General features: G+C 45.0%; 1 protein-coding gene across 3 annotated transcripts in view; it reads left to right on the top strand.

Moving 5' to 3' along the window:
• The first annotated feature begins 203 nt into the window (after positions 1 to 203).
• Atg16l1 (autophagy related 16 like 1) overlaps positions 204 to 14717 on the top strand; it is a 31748-nt gene continuing 17234 nt past the window's right edge. For 2 of the 3 annotated variants that reach the window (XM_040753082.1, XM_040753081.1), the window contains exons 1-7: positions 205 to 476; positions 2056 to 2149; positions 7080 to 7185; positions 7756 to 7829; positions 8525 to 8776; positions 11459 to 11524; positions 14039 to 14125. In XM_040753082.1, the coding sequence (XP_040609016.1) occupies positions 362 to 476; positions 2056 to 2149; positions 7080 to 7185; positions 7756 to 7829; positions 8525 to 8776; positions 11459 to 11524; positions 14039 to 14125 (794 nt within the window). In that variant the 5' untranslated portion in view covers positions 205 to 361. Of the gene's footprint in view, positions 477 to 2055; positions 2150 to 7079; positions 7186 to 7755; positions 7830 to 8524; positions 8777 to 11458; positions 11525 to 14038; positions 14126 to 14717 lie in introns of all 3 variants that reach the window. The other variant, XM_040753080.1, reaches the window with a different exon arrangement.

Here is a 14717-nt window from a genome sequence, read left to right as displayed (position 1 = left end):
ACAAAACAGACCCTTCCGTGTTTCCTTCCGCGCATCCAGGGCGCCCCACAGCGGCAGTTTCTGGTCACCGACGCTTCCGGCTTCAAGGTTGCGTCATTTGAGAGCGTCCCGCGACGTCTCCGGCCGCCAGTTTGCGCGCAGCCTGCGTCGTCCAGCTACGAGGCGGGCCTTCCGGCCTCCTCCAAAATCATTTCCTTCAGGGACCGGAAAACCATCCCGGATAGCCTCTGGGGTCCCTTATAAGTGGAGGTCAGGTTCCGGCGGCCGGCCCCCTGCGCCGGGCGCTCGCTGCACGCTGCAGCCTGCAGTTCCCAGTGGCGGCGCGGATCGGCGGCCTTGGGGCGCCGGGGCAGCGTTCGGCATGTCGTCGGGCCTCCGCGCCGCTGACTTTCCCCGCTGGAAGCGCCACATCGCGGAGGAACTGAGGCGCCGGGACCGGCTGCAGAGGCAGGCGTTCGAGGAGATCATCCTGCAGTGTGAGCCGCGCACGCGGGCCCGGGGCGGGGAGTGGAGTGGCGCGGCAGCGGGAACCCCAGGCCGGGCCCCGGCTCCGCCCGCGCGCATGGCGGCCCCGGCGGGGACCTTGGGCCCCGCGCGCCCCAAGCCCTTTCAGCGCTTTCCTTCCTTCCTTTGACTTAAACCTCGGGTGAGATCGTGGAGGTTCCACTTCCACTTTGTTTCCACAGGCATCGTTTGTGGTTGTGAATCACGACAATCCACTCGGTGCTGATACACTCCAGAAACATTCTATTTAGGGGATCTAGACAGACGTCGACTTTAAGCAGTAACTTGAGAGATTAACGTTCTCTTCGGAGTACTGTAGAACACGTGGCCTTTGATTTCTCAGGCTTTTTTTTTTTTTTTTACACATTTTGAATCTTACGGTTTGTCCGTTGGATCACAGCCTTTGCTATTATTGAAAGCCTAAGGCCAGAAAGAAATGGTTTTCTTCGCCGCTCTCTACGACTTTAAGTAAGAATCAAAAGTATCACGGGCATTTTCGTTCTTCGTGTCCCCAGTTTTGCCAGTCTGTTTGACATTTGAGCGAAGAAATTGTCATTCTTCGGTCCTAAGGTCCCATCTGCTTCCTGCGTTGACCTGTAGGACTGTAGGCTTTGACCTTTTGTAGAGTGATCACTCCCATTTCTGCCCCTTCAGAGCCTCAATCACACCTTATTGGACTGTGCCTTTTGTCCCTGACTGTATCTTTCAAGCCCTGTCTGTTCTTTTGAGTTTTTTTTTTTACTATTTGCCATCTCATATGGGCAGAAAGAACTTGTTTTATTGCCAAAGTCTTTCCTATAGTGTTATGAGACAAACCTCCATCCAATTGCCTGAGCAAGAAACCTCGTGGGGGACTTTGACATCTTTCTAATTCAGATTATTTTGCATGTGGCTGCCTGCTTTTAACAGTTTTATTTCATCACTACCAGTAAGAAGTCTAAATATTTCACCTCGCACCTTTAATCGCAGCACTTGGGAGACAGAGGCAGGTGGATCTCTAAGTTTGAAAATTGCCTGGTCTACAAAGCAAGTTACAGGACAGCCAGGGCTACTTAGGAAAACCCTGTCTCAAAAAAAAACCAGCAAGTAAAAAAATAAAGTCTTAATATTTTATCCTTCTTTTTCCTGTGTTGGGCTCTAATCTTTCTTTCCAGCCCATTAGACTTTCTGTTTTTCCCAGTACTCTGATCTAAAGAGTATTTAAATTCATCAATACAGTAAGTTTAAACACCTATCATTTCATTTTGCTGTGATGCGTGAGGTGGAAAACAATAACCTTGGAGGTAGAATGCAATTTTAGTTGTCTGTAGGTGTCATTCTTACATATGTGTGTCCATGGATGTCTGTAGTTGGACTTCACAAACTTAGACCAAGAAGCACCTGAGGAATTGAGTTCCTAGATTGCTACATGTGACCAAGCCTACTGCAAACATAGTTTGTTGCCACCTAATAATGATGACAATGCCTGGAGTATCTAGTGCTTTTTTGGTCCCAAGCTTTGTAAGTTATATGCATGGTGCAATAATAGCTTTTTTCTTTTTATGTATATAGATACCAAGTTGCTGGAAAAGTCAGATCTTCATTCAGTATTGGCCCAGAAGCTACAAGCTGAAAAGCATGACATACCAAACAGACACGAGATAAGGTATTCAGAAACAAACTTGTACATCTTAAGCTTGTCTTACTGTTCTCTCTCATGCTTGCTTGCATGTGTGTGTGTGTGTGTGTATGTGTATGTATGTATGTGTTGTTGAGGAAAGCCCAACACGATAGCCCAGGCTAGTCTAGTGCTTGTAGCCATCCTTCTTCTGCCTTCCAGTTGCTGGGATTACAGGGGTGCACTAGCATGCCCTGCTCAGTGAGCACTTTCTAAAGCAAACACTTGTTTTTCTAACCTAATTTTTCTCAATTCCCTTCAAATAAAAGCTCCTAAAGTCAAGTAACTAAAGCGATTGTTCAGGAGATATGCACACACACCCCTAGAAGCCTTACCAGTATGGTTTTATCAGGTTGAGAAACTTCTCAAGGCCTGTTCACAGGGTACCTATTTCAGTCTCACTTCTGACCCACTGAGTTCTCTTTTTGAGTAATCAGAAACAAGGGCTACGTCTGGTGTTGCAAACCTGTAATTCCAGCACTCGGGAGGCAGAGGCGAAAGGCTAGTAATATAATGTGATCCAGCCTTTAAAAAAAAGTTGGATGATCAGAAACAACTGGGTTCCTGAGTAGTCTTCCAGGGCTTTGTTAAAACAGGATTAACTGACAAATAAACACAGATTGCTTTTTATTATAGTGCTGGTCTGTTTGATCCTTTTTAGCCTAGTGTTTTCAGCTTTAGCTTGTGAAATCTTGCAGCAGGTTTTTCTTTTGAGAACTTGATTGGAAAAGTATATGTTCATGTGGGATGTTTGATTGCTTACTAGACTTTAATGAAAAGCCACACTCTAGTGCAGATGGGGTTCAGAGTCCTTCTGTCTTCTCCATAGTGTCTAAGACGTATGTGCAGTTGATGGCTGATATGGGAATGGTACCCATTATTAATCTAAAATCTACAGTCTTTTTGCGTGTTGACACCTAGCAATTGTTAAAAACAAAACAGAAATGATGGGTGTGGCCTGCCATTTACTTCTGCCTGTAAATGCATCTTCCCCGTAGCCTTCTGTCCATCTGGCAAGATGGTTTCCTGGGAAGTGACAGGGTAGGAAAAAATCATAAAAATAGGTGACTCTGCCCAACTTACTTTCTGTCTTTCACTTAGTCACAGTTCAGGAGATCTGCATGTGTGACCTGAAGAGGCTTCTGTAGTGTTTAAGATGTTAGTTACAATGATCTGGTTAATTACAGGAAATGTGGTTTTACCTTCTTGTTCATCTAAATTCATTTGGTTAAAAGATTGTATTTCTGTCTGAGTAAGCACTTCAGTTTTGAGACAGGGTTTCTCTGTTAGCCCTCGATCTTCTGGAACTCAGTCTGTAGACCAGGCTGGTCTAAAACTCATATCTGCCTGCCTCTGCCTTCTGAAGGCTAGGATCAAAGGTGTGTGACTTGTCTGGTGAGCTCTTGGTGACTGTCCTAATTAGGGTTCTATTTCTGTCATAAAGACCATGATCAAAAGTAACTTGGAGGGGAGGGTTATTGGGTTTATATATCACAGTCACAGCCCATCATTGAGGGAAACTGCCATAGATACTCAGGCAGGGTAGGAACCTGGATGTGGCAGCTGCAGCAGAAGCCACAGAGGATCCCTGCTCCCAGTGGCTCCTCAGCTTGTTTTCAGATACGCCAGGACACTTGCCTAGGGTTGACACTACTCCTGGTGGGCTGGGTCCTCACACATGAATCAGTAACCAAGAAAATGCCCCATAGACCTGCCTACAGGCTACAGTTGAGGATTCTTCTTCTTGTATGGCCCTAGCTTGGGTCACATCAATGAAAACAATCAGCAGAGTGACTGTAGTCTTGTATCATCAACAAGCTGATGTTTTTAGGAGGGTGTTCTAACTCTGGTCAGACAGTTCTTTGTGAGAATTTTACTAGTATGATTGTTTTACTGGAAGTCTGTCTTTTCCCACAAACATCCGTAATGAGCCAGTCCTCTTGATTGCCTTATTCCCTTAATGGTGTCCTCCCCAAGTTGCCTGGGTTCCTTTTTCCCTACATATCCCTTCCTACCATATCTCCTCTGTCAGCCAGGCTCTTTATCTCAGGCTTGTGATTCTGTCCATTGGTTTACATTTATTTTGCTACCACTTTTCATTCCTGAACTGTAGCTAGAGTCTCTTACCTTAGATTTGTGACTAGTGTGTCTAGGCATTGGGCTTGCAAAGGTGAGAGTTAGGAATCCACTTTGTGGGAACAGAAACTAAGCCAGAGACCAGCCAAAGGGGTGTCTGCTTGGAAGTGTGCTGAGTGTTCACAGAAGGCATCCAGTCCCTTTGTTTTGTTGTGAGTAGGAGGAAGTCACTGGTCCCAGAGCAGGGGAGTGACCTGTCCCTTCTTGCCTTGTTCTTAGCAGCTCTGATGGGAGCTGCGTCTATCCGTATGGAAAGTTCCCCTCAGCCTTGTCTGCAGTTAGCCATCCTAGGAAGTCCTCCCTGTTACTCTAGGAACCCTTCCCAGCTTTGTGTGAGGAATGACTTAATTTTCTTACTGCTGTGATGTCAGAAGCATTTCTTTTTCTTTTCTTTTTTTTTTTTTTAAGATTTATTTATTTATTACATATACACTATTCTACTTACATACCAGAAGAGGGCACCAGATTGAATTGTAGATGGTCGTGAGCCACCGTGTGGTTGCTGGGAATCAAACTCAGGACCCCTGGTAGAGCAGTCAGTGCTCTTAACCTCTGAGCCATCTCTCCAGCCCTCAGGAGCATTTCTTTTGAATGCCGGTTTATAGGTTAAAAGGAGTGTGTTTGATGCTTTGCATAATCCCTGCTGCTTTGCATTTAGAGAGAAATTTGGTGAAATACTTTCTAATCACCCAAAGTCATTATAAATGGTTTTATATGGGTTATTCTACTTTTTGGCTGCTGCTGTCTACTTCTTGGGCTAAGAAGTATCCATTTGCCTAAAGGGTGAGATGAGTGAATAGTTATGCTTACATAGATGATAAAAATCCAAGTATAGGTAGAGGTTTGAATTGCGGGGTGTTACCATGCTGTTCCAAAACAGGGCTTCTCTTTTTAGTCCTGACTGTCCTGAAACTCATTGTGTAGACCAGGCTGGCCTGGAACTCAGATCCTACTGCCTCCGCTGGGACTAAAGGCTCACACCACCACGCCCAGCTTCCTGTGCTGCTCTTTGTCATCACCCCTCCCCCCTTCCCACTGTAGCCTAAATAATAAAGAGAACACTGTTCTCTCTCCCTGTAAGTATGGATGTTCCAGTCACTGTCCAGCCTCCTTCCTTTTTTCCCATCACTTTTCCCAGTTCACATCACCTGCTAATAAGCACATCTGTAGCTCTTGCCAAGCCCCTCCCCTTGAACCATAAATCTTCAGTTGTTAACCAGAGTTTTGCAGAATCTCTGGAATAAACGTGTTTATTCGTCCAGTGCAGATTCTGACCAAAAAAATAAAGAGCCAGAAGCTGGGACACTGGTCCTTTGAATACTGGGAGCAGAGCTAGGTAGCCCTTGATAAAAGTGTATAGCCACCACCCCTGATCGGAGCTATTGGCAGTTTTGTTTGTTTTCCCTTGAGCTTTGGAGAAGAGATCTTTGGGACTGGTAGGAGTTCCTTGAGGAAAAATGGTTTCTTTTGGATCTGTTTGGGTTGGAGTCCAGACATTTCTCTGAACAGCGTTTGGTGGCCTTGGAGATCTGTTGTGATAGGATTTAAGTCTGGGTTTCCACATAGTTTGTTTTGCCCACAGCTGTTAACTGATTAACTTCCTTGATTTCTGCCCCTCCACCCTTGTGCCTTTGTAATTTAGTGCCTGTCACTGTTTTTTCATCATAGTGTTGTTTCTCGGATATTGTCAAATATCTGACAAAGTTCCCAAGACACACACTGTTGGGGTGGCCTGTACTCCTGTAGCATGGTGCACATCTGTGTGCTGACCTTACCTTTGTGCGCCTTCAGTGTGGATATCCATAACAGAATCCTGTCCTCACCTAGACCTGTTCTTCCCCAGGCTGGCCATACAATTAATTCATGATACCTGGCTTGCAGGCTGCTCAGGCCCAAAGCCCTGGGTCATCTTACTCCTGTCAGTCTTTTGTTCTGGCCCATCCAAGTACTGTAGGCACCCTTCAGAATGGGCCTAGACTCTCGTCTCCACTGGCACCCCGTGGTCTGAGCTACTTGGTCCAGAAGGGTTATTCAGTGTCTGCTAATTGGTCTCACTGTTTGTGCTCCTGTTCCAGCACCTCCTCCCCACCCCAGACTGGTAAAATCCCTCAGCAGGGGAGGGGAAGGAAGGTTCGGCATCATCTTACTTACTGAGTCTTGGTTCTTGTTGCTCTTCACTGTCTCCCAGGTCTGTAGTTTGCTCCCCTCTCTACTCAGGGGATCCTGAGGGTAGGGGTGAGCGCATGGCTGGCCCTTCATTTCTTTCTGGTCACCTTAGAGAAACCCTGCTTCCTTAGGCTAAACAAAGTAGGATTTCCTTCCCTGGTTTGTACTTCCTTTGTAGCATGTAACGTCACACATTTACTTGTTTTTGCCCGTCTGCTTTTTATTGATCCTCAGATGCCTGAGGACAGACCTCTGTACCCCCTCTGCCTTTCTCGTCAGAACCAGCAGTACCTGGCCCAGGGCTGGAATGCAGATTTTGGGGAATGAGTGGGTGTGTTTGCTGTTCACCTACACTTAATTCAGAAGCCCAGCCTTTGCCCCTGATTTGACTGTTTGCTCTGGTTGTGTTTGGTTTACCATCATCAGTCTCCTGCTTTATACCCATAGAGGCTCAAGATTTGCCACTATTTCAGATGCCAAAATGGTCTGGTAGATTGACAGGTTTAAATTCTTGAGTTAGTACCCCATTACCTAGTGGGAAAGATCTGAAGTATGATATTTTATTTTACTCTCCATTTTTGCATGTTGCCTTCATGTGGCTGGTGGTGATTTTTAGTCCTGGACACGATGGTGCGTGGAATGATAGTCAGATACAAGAAATGGCCCAGTTGAAGATGAAACACCAGGAAGAGCTGACAGAGCTGCACAAGAAACGCGGGGAGGTAAAGAAAGCCCTTCTGCTCTTTCCAGGACCTTGGTAAAGGCAGGAAAGCAGGCACTTTCTAATCTGACATCACAAACTCTCCATGAGGCAGGGTGGAAGGTGGGGGGCATGGGACAGGATACAGCAAAGAAAATCATCAATCAACATGAGGTCTAGAAGCAGAAGGTGAGCCAAAGCCAGACCACTGCTCTAACAGCAGCTTAGGAGAAATGGTGGGAAAGTCTTCAAGAGTAAAAGGTTTGCTGTGTGATCCCCTTAAGATCTTTCTGAGTGTATCAGTCCCTGAGGCTGAATGCCTTACGGACTTCTTGGTCTTACATAAGACACATCTGGATGAGAAAATACCTTTACTGTGTTCAACTGAGTCAGTCACAAGGTGGAGGGTATCCTCTGCACAAACGTCCCGGCCAAGATTGTAAGAGGCAGCAGACAGCCCCAAAGCCCCTTCTGCCTGCCTTGCAACCATCTCCACTTCTTCTTTCTTAAAAATAAGGAAATAGTAACCCACTGTGTAGCTTGTGGTTGAGATTCAACGGTCTCTTATTTATGAGAGTCTTTTGTCTCCCAGTTAGCTCAGTTGGTGATTGACCTGAATAACCAAATGCAGCAGAAGGACAGGGAGATGCAGATGAATGAAGCAAAGTAAGTAGAGACTGTGTCTCCTGGGGGTCCGACTGTTGGCTTACACATTGGTTTTGCTGCACTACTGTGAGCAGGGCTGGTAGCAAGCAGTAGTCACACCCCTCTCAGCAAGAATTTTGTTGCATTGCTTGCAATCTGGAGTTCTTTTCTGAGTGAAGCAAGGGCAGTGTCCTTGAGCTTCTGTGCTGGATATCTGCGTAAGGAAGTAATGGTGGCCTTTGCAAGTGAATGTTCTGGAGGCATTCTCAGTTCTCCATGGCCACTGTGAGCGGTCACTGGTGTCTTCCACTAGAGGTGGGGCCGCAGTATCCAAGCACGTGTCTGTTAGGATGGTGGAAGGTACATTTGTGAGCAGGAAGATTGTTAACTAGCAAGAACTCTGGCAGACGGGAAACAGACTCAGACCTTATGCCTTTAGAGTTGTGGAGAGCTCCTTACAAGACCTTTTGCCACTTGGGAAGTGCCTAGAGCTTCCCCCTCTCTCAGGTCCTGTTTTCCTGAAAGCTACCGTTACTGGCCATTCGTGGTCAGTAGGAACTTCATCTTGGGTGTCTGGTGAGCTGAATAGGCCAGGTATGGTGGCCAGTGTTCTTGCTGCTGCTTGCTCAAGCCCATCTAGATGGTACTTGGCCAGATGCTCTGGCTGTGGTACAGGGCTCTGATGAGGGAATGCTCCTCTCGAATTGTACTTTCAGAATTGCAGAGTGTTTACAGACCATCTCTAACCTGGAGACAGAGTGCCTGGACCTGCGTACCAAACTGCAGGACCTGGAGCTAGCTAACCAGACTCTGAAGGATGAGTATGATGCCCTGCAGATTACTTTTACTGCTCTGGAGGAGAAACTAAGGAAAACTACTGAGGAGAACCAAGAGCTGGTCACCAGATGGATGGCTGAGAAGGCCCAGGAAGCCAATCGCCTCAATGCCGAAAATGAGAAGGACTCTAGGTAGGATGTTTAGCTGCAGTTAGTGTTGTCTGAGCTTAGTGGAGCAGAGCCTGGTTCTTTGCAAAGAAAAACATGCCTGACAGTTGATGTGGTAATGGAGGAGAAGAAAACACTGGCCAGATTAGAAGTGCAGAGCCAGAGAAATGTGCATCTGCGAGGCCCTTTGCAGCTGAGCGGGGTACGCACTGTTCGGAACACTGTTTAGGTGGCAAGTGGCGCATCCTTGGCATGTCTCCTTGCTGTCTCCCCATTTCATGAAGCAATTCAGACATATACAAAAATTCTGATTCTGCTAGTATGTAAGAAAACTATAGTTTAATCTCAGGAATATAAAAGTGAGATTCCTAAGCCAAATTTATTGCTAATATTTTTTTAATACAGTGAAGTCTGGGAAGGGTTTCTGCCAGGAATTAAAAGTGGGTCATTAGGGTCCCAGTTATAGCACTTTGAATAAGGAATTTTATAAACATCCAGTAAGTACTGTCCTACTAAGTCATCCTGATTAAACCCCATAAATCCAGAACAACAATAGCAAAACTTGAAAAGAACACCTGTCTGACCAGTATCCTGTGTTTCAGTAGGGAAGCCTCCCATCCTTCATATTAGGAACTTGCATCTGTGTGACAAGACATGAAGTAATTTAGAACGCATGAGTGCACACGGGTGCCAACGGTGTGTTCATGGTCAAGGTCCACTGTTACCACACATAATCCCATTCAGACAACAAGACTACACTTTAAAACATCATCTGGAAAAATCCCTATCGGTTTGAAAAGAATTTTAGTTTATCTACAGTGGTGTTAGAAATGAGTCCTAAGGACTAATAGTGCATGTCTTACCATGTTTCGTGCTCACGTTAGTGGAAAAGTAAAGTTTAAAGGTTAAGTTAGAAAACGGTGAGAGTGCTGATCATTTTATGACGAGTTCCTAAATAGAAATATTAGGGAACTTTGCAGTCAGAAAATCAAATATAATAAATAAGGAATGATGGTAAAAGTGTTAAATTTCTTAATATCAGAGAACAGTAAATTAAGAAATGCTTTTTATTTCAGTACTCTATGTGTTCTTGTGTATGTGCCCACACAAGGTAGGGAAGGGAAAGCATGCCCTGTAGTGCACATGTGGAAGTTGGAGGGCACCTTTGTAGAATCAGTTCTCCCCTTTGTGTGGATTTCAGGAAATCAAACTCAGATCATCAGGCTTACACATCAATCACTTTTATTCCCTGGACCAGGAATGTGCTTTCAAGCTAAAATATTCTTAATGCAGTCATTAGGAAGAGATGGGTATGACAAGCAGCAGTGGCTATGGTCAGTAAAGGTAACAGAAAGGTTTGTTAGGCTAGTATATTCTGGAAGCACAGGGCACCATCAGTAGGAGGACTGCTTTAGACCAGCGGGAATCTGACAGCTTTCCCCAGTTATCCCAGGGAAGTAAGAAAACTTGTTCACAAATGGTTGGTCAGGGTGACATGTTATTCATAGTGAAAAAAATTAGGTCCTTAAATTAAGTTGTGGCATAAGCACACAGACAGTGAATTTTATTGTATTTTACTTGGTTTTTCTCTGTGTAGCTTTGTAGACCAGGCTGGCCTAGAATAGAATAGAACTCACATAGATCCGCCTGCTTCTGCCCCCCGAGTTTCTTCTTAGTTTTGTTGCTGGGTTAGTAGATAGTTTACTATAGGAAGCAAAGTCATAACCATAACTAGCTGTGATGTCATGAAGTACCTTTTTGTCCTAGGCAGCCATGGGTCCCTGCAGGCTGGTTTTCTTTTGTGTGTGTTAGAATACACTTGCCACAGGTGGCTCCCACTAGAGATCTGACGCAGGTTGTCAGACTTGGTAGCATCACTGGCCCTGGAACCTTTTTTGGGTGTTTTTTTTTTTTTTTTTTTTTTTTTTTGGTTTTTGCGAGACAGGGTTTCTCTGTATTGTTTTGGAGGCTATCGGTCCAGCCCGGCCTCGAACTCACAGAGATCCGCCTGCCTCTGCCTCCCGAGTGCTGGGATTAAAGGCGTGCGCCACCACCGCCCGGCCCCTGGAACCTTTTTACGGTGGGATTCTCATCAGTATTTGGGTGTCTTTGGCCATACTAGCTGTTATTTGAAATGCCTTAAACATCTTTTTGTGTGCTGAGGGGCAGAAGGCATGCTCAAGGAGGCTGTTAGGTGTTGTGCTCTGTGACTCTGCCTTATTCCTTTGAAATAGACTTGCTCACTGAACCTGAAGTTAGGCTGGCACTGAGCACAGGTCCCAATGATCCTCCTGTCTACACTCCCACTGGGGTTTATAGGCATGGAGCCTATAGGAATTCAGGTCTTCATGCCTGTGGCAGTGAACACTCCTAACCACTGAGCCATCTTTCCAGTCCTGCATTGAATATTCAAATATGCTTTCAAAACTAGAAGTTTTTTGAGAGTGAAACTTTTGTTTTGTTTTGGGGTCTTTTGGCAGGGAGAACGGTCGAGACAGGGTTTCTTTGCGACTTTGGAGGGTGTCCTGGAACTAGCTCTTGTAGACCAGGCTGGTCTCAAACTCACAGAGATTCATGTGCCTCTGCCTCCTGAGTGCTGGGATTAAAGGCGTGCGCCACCACCGTCCAGCTGAGAGTAAAACAAAACAAACAAAAAAGTAGGCATACATTTACGTTTGGTTTGTTCATTTTTATTTTTGCAAACAGGAGGCGTCAAGCACGGCTGCAGAAGGAGCTTGCAGAGGCAGCAAAGGAACCTCTGCCTGTTGAACAGTAAGTTCAGAGAAGCCAGTTTAACTACACTCTTAAAAGTTTAAAAAGTTTTATTACAGAGAGGCTACAATCCAAAGTTAAAGAATTAAAGGCAGAAAGTAAGACCACGTTATTCTACCACTACTGGAACAGTAGGATGTGTACAACCATTTCTGTTACTTTTACGACGGTGGCATCCCATTGCACTTAGAAATAATGTACTGAAAATGGCCTTTGTCCATATTTCAGATAGGTTACTTGGGTTGAAATTTTGAAAGTAATATTGTGTTGACTTAAGACTTTCGCATTTATCACCTAATTACTTTCCAAGAATTTTTATTTTATTGTTGTTGATAGTGATCAGTTGATTCTGATTAACTCCTGCCCACAGAGTCACCTTACTGGTTCCTGTAGTCAACTGGATCACTGGCCTTCCTCTAACTAGACCTGTTGTCATGTAATCTGGGCTGTGGTTTCAGTTTCTTACTATCTTGGTCTGTGACCTTAGTGGAAGTTTTTCCAACTTTTTTTTTTTTTTTTTTTTTTTTTTACGAGACAGGGTTTCTCTGTATTGTTTCGGAGGCTATCGGTCCAGCCCGGCCTCGAACTCACAGAGATCCGCCTGCCTCGGCCTCCCGAGTGCTGGGATTAAAGGCTTGCGCCACCACCACCCGGCAGTTTTTCCAACTTTTGAGACATAAGTGAGGTCAGAGATCTCTTTGCAAAAAGAACTGAAATCAAACCAGCTCTCCCTAGCCACCTACTAATGAAGGTGAAGTGCCTGGTATTGGAAGCCCTGTGTAAGTGGTGGGTATTTCAGTAACAACCCTCTGTGCTCTGGGTGTATTAGCTTCAGAATTATGACTTGCTGTTACTTTAATTTGTACTGACTCCTGAGACTGAGAGATGCTCAGCAGTTTAAATCACTGGTTGCTCTCGCATAGGACCTGGTTCAGTTCCCAGCACCCACATAGTGGCTCACAGCCATCTGTATCTCCAGTTCTAGGGGAACCAATGCCCTCTGACCTCCCCAGTACCCAGCATGACATACACACACACACACACACACACACACACACACACACACACACACACACACATGCCAAACACTCACACATGAGTACATTTTTAAGTGGAGAGGAGTGGTTTAAACTTAAGCCTATACATTTTCTCAAGCCTATACATTTTTCCTTAGAGGAAAGGAGAATTCTCAGGCTAAGCTTTTGCTCTGGGAGACTATGAATGCTTGTGTCTCCTATCCTCAATGTATTTTTTTCAAACCCACAAAGTAAATAAGTAGGTGGCCTAAAAGAGATTTCATTCCTTTAAAAAGAAAAAGGATTTGTCATGTGTCTGTCTCCTGTTTGCCTGTGTAACCAGGTGACATGATTAAGAAGGATCCAGGATCCCACATGGAAGGCTTGTGCTAAATTGCAAACCTGAGAGAGCTTGCTATGTTTTCCAAGTCTGTCTATTCCTCAGGAATGTAATAGTCTGGGTCAGAGAAATGTACATTTCCAGATGCGGAGGAAAGACCTGGTATTTTCTGGGACTGGGCTTACGTATACTACCAGGTACACTTTAGAACCATGAGACTCTGTCCCAGAGATTCACTGTAGGCTCAGTTCGTATTATTCCTCTTGTTATCTTTCTCCTATGACTCTCTTAAACGCTACATCTGGGAAGGCCAGCCAAGTAGGAAATCAGGCATAGCCTTGTTCTCTTTATCCTCCAGCCAAGAGTGTGAGACAGTGACGTGTTACCCCAGAGTAAACAAGGGAAAATAAATTTACTTAGCTATGGTTTGACTTGCCTAGTGTAACAGGTTCTTAAGTGCATATGCTCGTAATCTAGATGATCATAGGAAGAAAAAAATCTTGTTTTCAAATTCTTCAGAATCCAAATAGTAGGTGATAAACTCTTAAAATTTTTTTTTTTTTTTGGTTTTTTTTTTTCGAGACAGGGTTTCTCTGTGGCTTTGGAGGCTGTCCTGGAACTCGCTTGGTAGTCCAGGCTGGTCTCGAACTCACAGAGATCCGCCTGCCTCTGCCTCCCGAGTGCTGGGATTAAAGGCGTGCGCCACCAACGCCTGGCAACTCTTAATTTTTTTAAGGTATTTTTTTCCCATGAAGATTGCAACACAATAGATCATTAAGGCCTAAATAATTTCTTGCCTTCCCCACAATCAGGAAAGACTGTCAGAATCAGAAAGAGAAATACCAGAGGTGCCTGACATCCATTGGCATAAACAACAAAAGAACATGTTCTGAAACCAGATGATTTCACAGGAAATGTGCAGACCCTCTGGCCATTAGAAACATGTGTGTTTAAGTTTTGCTTTTGGAAAATTATTTTTGACTGTCACTACTGGTTTTGAATAGGTAAAATGATTTGCTTCTCAAACATGATACAGTTCCCCTTTCTCCTTTTCATCACTTTGCAGCCAGGTCTTAAGGAGTCCATCTCTAGAATGTGGTACTGGCCTTTGCAGCTCCTGTTGAGGACAACAACAGATTCACTTTCATTTCTTTCCAGGGATGATGACATTGAAGTCATTGTGGATGAGACTTCAGATCACACTGAAGAGGTCTCTCCTGTGCGAGCCGTCAGCAGAGCAGCTACGTGAGTGGCCCGGCTGGGTGGGGAAAAGGCGAGCTGCAGCATCAGGGTGACTGCCCATTTGTGGAAATGACCGGAGAACCTAGTCAGATGTACCTAGAGACCCCAAGCCTCTTCCACCCCACAGAGAGAGAGTGGGAGGGAGACAGAGTACAGGTGGCCTGGCATTTCTAACACAAACAGATGCAGCAGCCGCCTGGAAGATGGGTGAACTGTTAAACTTTATTATGCACCATGAACATTCAGACCCTAGGACACAAGGATATATATTGTAGGGTTTTTCTTTTTTTAATTTGTTAAAGTAGGGCTGAAAGAATGGATGGAAATTTGTTATTAACACCCGAAAGTTCTTGGTGAGTTAGACAGATCCCCTGTCAGGGAATTTCTTAGGGATCCTTGTTTCTTTTAAGACTATAGGCTGGGTTTTCCCTTCTGCCTTCTTACTATTTCCTGATGGTTCAAATGCTGTGTTGGTTGAGTTTGTCTTGGCTGGGGTTTGGGAATGGAAACTGTATTCCCGGGTACTTGTTTTTAGGGGCTGTTTTGATTTGGGGGCAAAATGTTTCTAAGGTTTAAACCTATCCTCCCCTCCTCT

The sequence above is a fragment of the Mesocricetus auratus genome, unplaced genomic scaffold (assembly GCF_017639785.1).
Source record: "Mesocricetus auratus isolate SY011 unplaced genomic scaffold, BCM_Maur_2.0 Super-Scaffold_100010, whole genome shotgun sequence".
Taxonomy (NCBI): Eukaryota; Metazoa; Chordata; class Mammalia; order Rodentia; family Cricetidae; genus Mesocricetus; species Mesocricetus auratus.
This window is presented reverse-complemented; position numbering and strand designations above follow the sequence as displayed.